An 11,533-nucleotide genomic window follows, 5' to 3' on the forward strand; every position below is an offset into this window, starting at 1 on the left:
CTCACTCTCGCCAAAATCTGTCCAGAGTAAGCCCAATGCGTTTCTAAGGACATAATATGTAGACCTAAACCTTCCCGCCTTTGGGACATCGACTCCCATTGTTAAGGCGGAGACATGAGGATCTCGTCATTATATACAGATATCTGGTTTCAGCCTCTTGTAAATTGGAAAGAAAAGTTGGCGGGTGCACTGTTAGGATGCTGGTTTCCCCTAAACTAAATTGATGTTTTGCCAAAATTATAGAATTACTCTGTCTAAATAAAAACATTCAAAATACTTCAGAGAGCATGACTTAGCCACACAATTTATATAGTTTTTTACTCCCATGGATTGTTTTAAATCCCAAATGTGTAGGCCTATGCCTATTTGGGAATCCTGCAATTTGGGCAGCGCACGTGGCAATATGTCAAGCTGATGGAGTTGCGACTGTCAGTGAAAAGTATCTCAAATATGTGTGACAATAATGTGTCTTGAGTATAATTTCAAATATTGCAACAAGAAGAAGAGGGATGTGTGGCAAAGCGTAGGCCGTCATTGTGAATAAGAATTTGCTCTTAACCGACTTGCCTAGTTAAATAAAACAATTCAAAAATTCATGCACCTAACTCTCCAGAATGGGCTCAGCTGTCTCCCGCTAATCATTGTACATTGATTGTTTCATTGTGTGTAATGATGTACGCTGAGAGTCGGGAAGCAAGTACAGTCGTGGCCAAAAGTTTTGAGAATGACACAAATATACATTTTCACAAAGTCTGCTGCCTCAGTTTGTATGATGGCAATTTGCATATACTCCAGAATGTTATGAAGAGTGATCAGATGAATTGCAATTAATTGCAAAGTCCCTCTTTGCCATGCAAATGAACTGAATCCCCCAAAAACATTTCCACTGCATTTCTGCAGAAGGCTTCAGGGCACCCAAAAAGTCCAGAAAGCGCCAGGACCGTCTCCTAAAGTTGATTCAGCTGCGGGATTGGGGCACCACCAGTACAGAACTTGCTCAGGAATGGCAGCAGGCAGGTGTGAGTGCATCTGCACACACAGTGAGGCGAAGACTTTTGGAGGATGGCCTAGTGTCAAGAAGGGAAGCAAAGAAGCCATTTCTCTCCAGGAAAAACATCAGGGACAGACTGATATTCTGCAAAAGGTACAGGGATTGGACTGCTGAGGACTGGGGTAAAGTCATTTTCTCTGATGAATCCCCTTTCCGATTGTTTGGGGCATCCGGAAAAAAGGTGAGCGCTACCATCAGTCCTGTGTCATGCCAACAGTAAAGCATCCTGAGACCATTCATGTGTAGGTTGCTTCTCAGCCAAAGGAGTGGGCTCACTCTCACAATTTTGCCTAAGAACACAGCCATGAATAAAGAATGGTACCAACACATCCTCCGAGAGCAACTTCTCCCAACCATCCAGGAGCAGTTTGGTGACGAACAATGCCTTTTCCAGCATGATGGAGCACCTTGCCATAAGGCAAAAGTGATGACTAAGTGGCTCGGGGAACTAAACATCGATATTTTGGGTCCATGGCCAGGAAACTCCACGGACCTTAATCCCATTGAGAACTTGTGGTCAATCCTCAAGAGGCGGATGGACAAACACAACCCCACAAATTCTGACAAGCTCCAAGCATTGATTATGCAACAATGGCCTGCCATCAGTCAGGATGTGGCCCAGAAGTTAATTGACAGCATGCCAGGGCAGATTGCAGAGGTCTTGAAAAAGAATGGTCAACACTGCAAATATTGACTCTTTGCATCAACTTCATGTAATTGTCAATAAAAGCCTTTGACACTTATGAAATTCTTGTAATTATACTTCAGTATTCCATAGTAACATCTGACAAAAATATCTAAAGACACTGAAGCAGCAAACTTTGTGGAAATTAATATTTGTGTCATTCTCAAAACTTTTGGCCACGACTGTACATTTAATGAACAAACCAAGAAACATGAACAGCGCACCGACATGAAACAGGTACTGGAACAATGATGACTGGGGAAGAAACCAAAGGGAGTGACATATATAGGGCAGGTAAGCAAGGAGGTGATGGAGTCCAGGTGAGTGTCATTATGCGTGTAAAGCTGGTGACAGGTGTGCACCATAACAAGCAGCCTGGTGACATAGAGGCCAGAGAGGGAGCACATGTGTTTGCCCTTTGATGGTTTATTTTTGATAAATTCCCTATTACATATGTCACCAGTAGGCCTAGTAAATGTACCGTTAATCCCTCATACATACATTTCTGTTAATGCATGTTGTAAGGGTTGCGGAACTGGTGGCAGTGAAGTCAGACGCAGGAGAGCAGAGATGGGTAATAGCCGGAGCAGTTTTAATTCCAAATCCCACGGCAATACAAAAAGAAACCTACATGGGTACAAAACCCGACGCGCACCAGTAACATAGCGTACATGCACTTACAAACAAACAATTCCACACAAGGACATGGGGGGAACTGTCACGTCCTGACCAGTAGAGGGTGTAGTTGGGTCAGGATGTGGCAGAAGGGAGTGAGTGTTTTATTGTTTCATTGATTTTGGCCGTGTGACTTCCAATCAGGCACAGCTGTAGAGGGTTGTGGTTGATTGGGAGTCACACATAAGTTGCCTACATTTCCTTTGTGTGGTGTGGGTAATTGTTCTTGTCACTGTGGTAGTACCTGACAGGACTGTGTTGGCTGTCAGTTTTTGTTGGTTTTGTGAAATGCATAGTGTTCGTAAATTAAACATGACGAACCCTAACTCCGCCGCACTTCTTCCATAGACAGCCGTTACAGGAACAGAGAGTTAAATACACAACAATTAATGATGGAAATGGGAACCAGGTGTGTAAGAAAACAAGACAAAACAAATGGAAAATGACAAGTGGATCGACGATGGCTAGAAGACCGGTGACGCCGACCGCCGAACACCGCCCGAACAAGGAGAGGAAACGCCTTCGGTGGAAGTCGTGACACATGTATTAACTAGGCTACAGTCATTTATCGTTCTCATTTCTCGGAGTGGAAAAGATGTTTGCGGAGTTCACAACCGGCTATGCTTGTGAGAAACAAGTTTTGGTTTATTTCATAACCATTATGAGTTTTGTAAATCTTTTCATTGTCTTTTGTTTGGAGTGCTCCGAAAGCAATGAGCATGTGTCTGGTTTCTCTGTCATAATTTTGAGTGCGCGCGCCTGAGCACGGATAGAAAGAAGTATGCCTACCTGGCCTGCTGCATGCGAATGTAGGAAAAGTGCCCATTTGGCAATGTCTGATTTCTGATTGTCTTAACTAACCACGTACACCACTAATAAGCTGAGCTTCTCAGTTTTTTTTCTTCACCTCACACATTGTTACATCCATTTCAAATGATAGTTCCTCAGTATTTGAAATATCTTTCCAACACTCTTGGCCTCGATTATCTCCAAGCCTCGGTGTGAAAGGGCAAAATATGTTGATCCCATGTATCCAGTTTAAACGGCTGGTTCCAGTTGATGATTTGATACAATGTTGCACTGCCCTAGCAATAGCTCAAGTCAAGACAAGATAGATAGAAACAAAGTAGAGAGTTGACTGTGATTGAAAGAACCAGAATTTTCATCAGGATATTTTCTACTGTTTTATTTGTCGGCTTTAGGCCTATGTATTTTACTGAGATGACAATGGAAGTTATAGACCTACTCCTGCATTGGCCTATAGGCTATATCTGAGTTATATGCACTAATTTCTTTAGCCACCAATGTACCACAGTGTATCAAGGATGGTGCTCTCGCCTTAGTTGAACTTTTAACGTTTAGATTTTTATCACGTGATTAACCACGTGACAATGATTTTGCGAAACAAAAACATTATTATTGAAAAGAATCTGTTCCACAAAAATGTGCATAATAAAACAATAATTTCTTTCACTCAGATCGGTAGAAATGGTAGGAAAAATGGTAAGCTTCCCCAAACTTGAAACTCACGAGCTGCCCATGGTCTTTACTATAACATACAAGCGCGTGCACGCAGGAAGTCCTGTGAAAAAACTTGCCTGGCTATGGACATCAGAGGGCCATCCAAATTATTTGTTCTGGCGCCGGCCCTGAGCACATGACTAAAGTGCACATTGAATGCAAGTAAAGCATAAGCTTACTACTGAGATAAGACGACTTTACCCCTGTCAATGACATACTCCCAACTCCCCATATCCCTGTTGTAGACAAAGTGAAAGACAGAAACAATAAAATATTACTGTTGCCCAAAACCAAACTTCCACTCCCTTTCCCACCCACCACAGCTTTCAGCTTTCAGTGAATGATCTACTAAAACCTAACCAAAGTCTATTAAAATGTCGTGGATTTAGAAATTCGATCTGGGTAGCAGGTGGCATTTACTTTCCAAGAGAACAAACGCTTCAATGTTGATATAACGTTGAATTATTAATCTCTGATTTTGTGCATTTTTTCTCTCTCAGGAAAAATATCAAGGCATCTGCGGTGTGCCAGTACTCCTTCACAGATATTCAGAGGGCCTTCGAGGGGCCTTACATGGAGGTGCAAGATTACAAATGGAGGGAATATACAGGGAAGGTTCCAGTACCAAGACCTGGCTCGGTAAGTCTCTAGTAATACCCCTCTATTTCCCTGATACATAAAACCTTATGCCTCCCTCTCTCCCCTTTCCCCCATTACATACTATCTTTGGATCAATCTCAATACTCTCTACACAGTGTCCTCCTTTCCTTGTCTTCTTCCCTGCATCTAGAAAGAATGAATTGGTGAAAGCAGTATTTAGACACGGTTTTCACCAATTCAGTCTTTCTATAGTTATTTTATATGCTAATGTATGAAAGGAGAGGAAGGCCATTAATGCTATTGAGGTGCACCCTTGTCTCTATTTCTGTCTCACTCACTCTTTTCTGATCTGTATTGACTGCTCTCTCGCTCTCTTTCCCTCTCCGACCTCTGTCGTTCTCTCACTGCCCAGTGTATTACAGACATGCACAGGTCCCAGGGCATTAACTCGTCCCGTGACCTCCCAGACAACGTGTTAGCCTTTGCGATGCAGCACCCCCTGATGTCCACCCAGGTCCACCCCATAGGAGAGCACCCCCTACTGTTCAAGAGAAGTGTCAATTACGTAAAGATGGCGGTGCACAGGGTGGCAGCCCTGGACGGACACGTCTACACAGTGCTCTTCTTGGGAACTGGTGAGTCTGGCTAGATTTATAATGCATAGTACATAAGGAATAGTTGAATACTTATTTAACTTCAGTTTTTTCTTGTATTAATGTTATATGAATGTTTTATGAGAGATATGAATGTTATGATAGTTATATGAAGGTTATATATACGTTGTATGAAGGTTATATGAATGTTGAAGGAACATTTATATGTCTGTTTTTCCCTTCAGATGAGGGTTGGTTGCACAGGGCTGTGGCGATAGGAGGTCAAATGCACATCATAGAGGAGCTGCAGCTGTTTGTGAACCCTCAGCCTATAGACAACATGGTCATCTCGCAGGCACAGGTATTACACATGGCACATACACGCTTATAAAGCATTATACCTGTTGGCTTTGAGTACAGTGTTATCAAAATTGTATTGAACATAATTTATCCATCAACAGGGAAGTATCTATGTGGCCTCAAACTCTGCAGTGCTCCAGGTCCCCTTGTCCTCCTGCCAGCGCTACACGTCCTGTTTCGACTGTGTTTTTGCCCGGGACCCCTTCTGTGCCTGGGACGGGGCGCTGTGTGTGAAAATTTCCTCACACACAAACAGGTGAGGGCAGGCACACACAAACACAAACACACACACACACACACACACACACACACACACACACACACACACTTTATTAGAAGAAGCTATCATTCTTTTCTATCAATGATCTCACCATAATATTTTTTATGTTGACTTTAGAATAGTTGTTTATTTTCTGTGTTATTCCATATACTGTACAGTACATTTGTAATACCAATCAAGTTTCTCCTGTTTAACTTTGTACTGTTTCTGTATGCCTGTAAATAATAAATGAGAACTGACATTCTTCTGGCTCCTATTCAGGTCCAATCTAACCCAGGATATACAGGGAGGGAAAAGAGGATGTGACAACAGCACAGGAGCTGGTATGAACTGAACACGCACACCACTGGCATAGCACCTGCAGCCCCCGCAATGCGAGGGGGCCCACAAGTGTAGCATATGAACACGTCATAAGCTATGATTTTGTGGGGGGGCCGGAATTACAGGAAATTAGCTTTAAAACTGCTGAATTTTCTCTCAGCCTCATGGCAAAAGGTGTAAAATAACATGAGATTAACTATAAAACTACCAAAAAAAATGGGTTGGGGGGCTTGATTGGACTTTGTTTTCTCTCTTTGTTCTCTGTCTGTCTGTCTGTCTGTCTGTCTGTCTGTCTGTCTGTCTGTCTGTCTGTCTGTCTGTCTGTCTGTCTGTCTGTCTGTCTGTCTGTCTGTCTGTCTGTCTGTCTGTCTGTCTGTCTGTCTGTCTGTCTGTCTGTCTGTCTGTCTGTCTGTCTGTCTGTCTGTCTGTCTGTCTGTAGTCCACCGCAGGCGTACAGTGATGTCTGGGGACGATGTCCTCCTCCATTGCGATCTGCGCTCCAACCTGGCCACTCCACGCTGGACCCTGGATGGCCACCAGCTCCAGGGCTACGGCCTCGACTCGGGCCATCGTGTGGGCACCGACGGCCTGCTCCTCATCTCCGCCCGGCCCGACCAGAGCGGAGACTATCGCTGCTACGCCGTGGAGAACGACGTGTGGGTACCAGTGAGGATGTACACTGTGAGGGTGCACCCTGACCTGCCTTTCCTTGTGGGGCCAACAGTCGTGACGGACACTTTATCAACCACCGCCCCACCAACCCCTTCCCTTCCCCCCAGCAGCCCCACCGAGCAGCCCCTGCCCTCCCTGCTGGTTCCCCTCCCCCCTGGACCCAAGTTCCAGACCTACAGACATATGGAGGCCATGTATATCTCCCTGGTGGCCGTGCTGGGCGGGCTGTGCCTGGTGCTAACCGTAGTGCTGCTCTACGTTAGCTTCTGCAGCCGGGGGCCATACCAGGGCTGCAAGTACTCCCAGCAGGGGCTGCCCGAGTCGGGGGCCACAGCCGAGAGGAAGAGGAGCTCCCACCTGGAGCTCAAGACCATCTCCAGCCACTGCAACGGCAGGCAGGAAAGCAAGCGCGGACGCCACTCCCTGTCGGTATCCAACATGGGTGATGGCTTCCTCCAGATCGTGCCCGCAGAAGGATCTCGAGGGAAATCGCCGCCCCCTCCCGCTCCGCCACTCCCAATGCCACCACCCCTGCCCTCCTCGGAGTACGCGTCGTCAGAGTACACCAACGGGATGTCGGCGACATTACCCAGCGTCCTACGCAAGATGAATGGCAACAGCTACGTGCTGCTGAGGCAGACGACGGACCCCGAGGGGAGCACGTCTCCCCTCTACCACTCGTTCACCGAAGAGCTCAACCGCATCCTGGAGAAGAGGAAGCACACGCAACTGGACCCCCAGGCGACAGACGAGAGCTCCGTCTAGCCCCACCTTGAGCTCTTTCCCTTTGATCTGTTTATTGGTTTAACCCAACTACAAAAGAGTGCCCCCAAGAGGCAGGGAGGTCTAACTTGTATTATACTGCTTTAGTTTACCCAGTGCCAAAGCGACCTGTGGGAGTATTCATACCTTAAACCCAATGTGCAACTTCCTGTGACTCGAGACAAGTGGCCCACCCACATAATTTCACTATTGAACATTGGAATAAAGAGGACTTTTTGACTTTCCCCTAACTGGAGCAGTCATGTATATAGTCATGGTATCCATTTTGGACACACACTGTACTAGTACATGGACCCTTTGATGGACTTTCAAGCAAATACATGATACATACACAAGTTAGTTACAATCCTACCTCAGACGCTAACCCTATTGTGGAAGCTGGTCAATTATGATAAGGTTCAGTGCTGGTCAAGTCAGCTGACATACTGACAGAGAGTGCTGTGGTGCATCGTGGGACAAGGGACACAGACTCGCAATGAGAGTCCAGGTCATATGACCAATGACCATGAAGTAAGATGGTAATGAGTTCGACTGAGGAACTATTCAAGCCTGTATGAACATTATAGACGACCTTCGGAACTATTGAGTTTAGACAACGATGGCTACTGTAGTTTAGTGCCATACAGTGTACATATATGATGGCTCTTAAAGACCCAGGCCTACTGAACCTCACGAGAGCACAGATGAATGGACAAATAATACATTTCAGTCATAACTCAATAACACACACTTATCTTTGTTTCCTTTTGTTCTCATGTAAATAGCAATTATATTTCCGTGGCAGCCATCAGTAGCAACTTTGGAAATACTGGCAATTTAAATGGTTTTAGGTAAACCAAATATAATTGTTGTTGTTGTTGCATCTTTGTGTTGTTAGCATCTGACTGTGTCAGAGGGGTAAAACTGCAGTATTATAGATAGACAGCAGGCTTCATCTAAGCTTGGCCGGATTAACACTATCATTGAAGAATGAAGACTATCATGAAGGACTGATCTCTGGTCAGATTGATCAGAGAAGCTGAGTGATGATGATGGTGATGATGATAACGAAGATGGTGGGACCTGATTGCCAGGAATGTGTGAGCCCAACAGGAGACCAGAGAGCAAAGGTAAGACTGAGAGAAAGCTGTGCCCTGCTCATCTTGTTGAAATACTTCACAATTACTATGAACATGTACAGTGACACTATGTCATTTGAACCTTTTTTCAAATTCAGTCCACCACCACCACCAAATAGATTCTGTCAACATCAGCTTTCATTTTCCTCTCCATAAAAGATGAAGGGCAGAGCGGCAGACATATTCATTCCAGCCCAGGTTGATTTTTGTGCATTGTGTCCTTTGCTGACCCAAGCTAGTGGCCACAAGCCAAATGAGCTGTAGGGCCATCACACTGAAAAAGACCTGTGTCACTGTTACCTAACCCGCAACACTCTCTCAATGTCTACGTGACATCAATGTCAACGCAATAACAACATACACTAGCAACAACCAGGGATATACTCCATTGCCTTGAGAGAGAGTCCACTCTGACCAAAACAAATATTGGCATAGAATGAAATGGCATCCTTCTCTATAAAGTGCACTACTTTTGTAGTGCACTATAGGGACTATTTAGGGCTCTGGACAAAAGTAGTGCACGATATAGGTAATACATTGCCATTTCAGGCGCATCCAGCTTAGGAACAAGTTGACTGAAACGTATCTCCCAGCAGCCAGTCAGCCAGTCAGTCGGTGCTTTATAAACCTATCAAGGCTCGCCATGTTAAATAGAGGTGTCTCCTCACCACAGTAAAGTGTTCAATCAGCTCTTGCCCTGTTGCTTCCCTGGTGGCTCGCAGCACAGCGCGCCGGTTTGTGTATCTGTCACTACGTCGCTGACAGTAACAGCAGCGCTCATCACTCCTGGGCTGGACTCCATAGAGACACCAAGTTAAGGCTTGTTGTCCTTTTTTGCAGACTTTATCGAATGCGGCCAAGCGGCACAGGAAGCATTTGACCTGTGTGTCCTGGTCAGTGATGCAGTGAGCTGATAGAGTAGGAGAGGGAGTGTGTATTTGTGTGTGTCCCCCACACACACAGGAGATGCTTTGCACCATCAGCATGTTTCCTCCTCCTCACCCTCTCTCCCTCTCTATCCGTATATGCTCCCTTTTCTATTCCCTGTCCCCTCCACACCTTCACCTCCACGCTAGAGGATCATCATTCCATCCATTATTACCCTTCCTCTCCCTCCTCTTCCTCTTTTATTTCCCCTCTCCCCTAGAGGAGCCTGCTGAGTTCACAATACACCATGATAGCCCCCCAATTAATTAAGCCTGACCTTCAAACGGTGCCTGTGACCTTGTCTTTGCAAAGGGGCTACTGCAGTGTTTCTCCATCCTGTTCCCTGGGCCTGGAGGTCCGACAGGGTGTGCACGTTTTTGTTCTCGCCCAGCACTGTATTCAACTAATCAAGGGCTTGGTGATGAGTTATGTGGAATCAGATGTTTCAGTGCTGAGCTATAACAAAGATGTGCCCCATCTCCCCACAGGTCATTATAATAGCCGAACAGAATCTTCTTATTGGTTGATTAGAATATTGATGCACTATTACAGGTGTTGCATTGGACATAGTTTCCTCAAGGTGTCTCGTGGAAGGGTAAAATAAACTGTCACAGGACCATTATATTAATGTTGTACAAAAGCTTTTCTACAGCGGGGGTCAAGCAAGCCTGATGAATGTGTTTTCCTTATCTTATTGTCTCTTTGTGTAAAATAAATAACGATGTATCGAAAGTGCAATCACAATGAGGGTAGTTGAGGATAAATATTCAAAGTTGAAAGAACAAACTGAACATTTAAACTTTAGGGTATGTCATTTCTGATTACAAGTGTTGTTATGTTTAAAGTTTGTCTGTTTAAAAAAAATATTGTTTCTGTCTTTAGATATACAAGGAGATGGAGAAGCTGGTGAAAGGAAGATGAAGTGTGTGAGGAACCCTGATGATCTGAGCCAGTGTCTGCTCAAGATACACCAAAGGACAATCAGTGTGTACAATCTCCATGGGCAGTAAACTTGGATGCGGTTATGGATATTGTACTGTACTTGCTACTTATGGTCAAATGGCAAACATGCTGGCTGCTACACTCAAAACACACCTCCAGTATACTGTATACCTCCAGTACACACCTCCAGTATACTGCATGTCCCCATAAACATTTGGAACACTAATTTCAACAAACATACGCACTCACATCATACAGACATGACAACATTCAAGTCGAGGTTTAGATATTAACTCTACGTCACCTACAGAATACATTTGAGTGAACAATGACTAAAAGACGCATTTGCACTATACCTCTTCTGAGGACTTATTTGCTCTGTACATAAGAAGATTCAGTATACCCTTTTAAAGTGTTACATCCATGTGCTACATCCATGTTATGTGTTTTGTTGTTTTCTGGCTCGATGTAGAAATTACTAATACTTTACAATCTACACTGAACAAAAATATAAGTGAAACATGTAAAGTGTTGGTCCCATGTTTCATGAGCTGAAATAAAAAATCCCAGAAATTTTCCATACGCACAAAAAGCTTATTTCTCTCAAATGTTTTGCATTCATTTGTTTACATACCTGTTAGTGAGCATTTCTCCTTTGTCAAGAATCCATCCACCTGACAGGTGTGGCATATCAAGAAGCTGATTAAACAGCATGACCATAACGCAGGTGCAGCTTGTGCTGGGGACAATAAAAGGCCACAAAAATGTGCAGTTTTGTCATACAACACAATGCCACAGACGCCTCAAGATTTGAGGTAGCGTGCAATTGGCATGCCAACTTCAGGAATGTCCACCAGAACTGTTGCCAGAGAATTGAATGTTAATTTCTCTACCATAAACTGCCTCCAACGTCGATTTAGAGAATTTGGCAGTACGTCCAACAGGCCTCACAACCGCAGACCATGTGTAACCATTAGTAGCGATTTTAGCATGTAAATCTTGGTG

At 44.5% G+C, this 11,533-nt stretch overlaps 1 protein-coding gene across 1 annotated transcript in view; it reads left to right on the forward strand.

Moving 5' to 3' along the window:
• Nucleotides 1–11,106, forward strand: part of LOC106578306 (semaphorin-4G) — an 83,118-nt gene extending 72,012 nt beyond the window's left edge. The window contains exons 10-16 of the mRNA XM_014156988.3: nt 4,433–4,571; nt 4,945–5,167; nt 5,371–5,486; nt 5,587–5,741; nt 6,027–6,088; nt 6,526–8,650; nt 10,469–11,106. Coding sequence (XP_014012463.3) covers nt 4,433–4,571; nt 4,945–5,167; nt 5,371–5,486; nt 5,587–5,741; nt 6,027–6,088; nt 6,526–7,523 — 1,693 coding nt within the window. The 3' untranslated portion in view covers nt 7,524–8,650; nt 10,469–11,106. The remainder of the gene's footprint in view (nt 1–4,432; nt 4,572–4,944; nt 5,168–5,370; nt 5,487–5,586; nt 5,742–6,026; nt 6,089–6,525; nt 8,651–10,468) is intronic.
• Nucleotides 11,107–11,533: the final 427 nt, after the last annotated feature.

The sequence above is a fragment of the Salmo salar genome, chromosome 19 (genome assembly GCF_965601325.2).
Source record: "Salmo salar chromosome 19, fSalSal1, whole genome shotgun sequence".
NCBI lineage: Eukaryota > Metazoa > Chordata > Actinopteri > Salmoniformes > Salmonidae > Salmo > Salmo salar.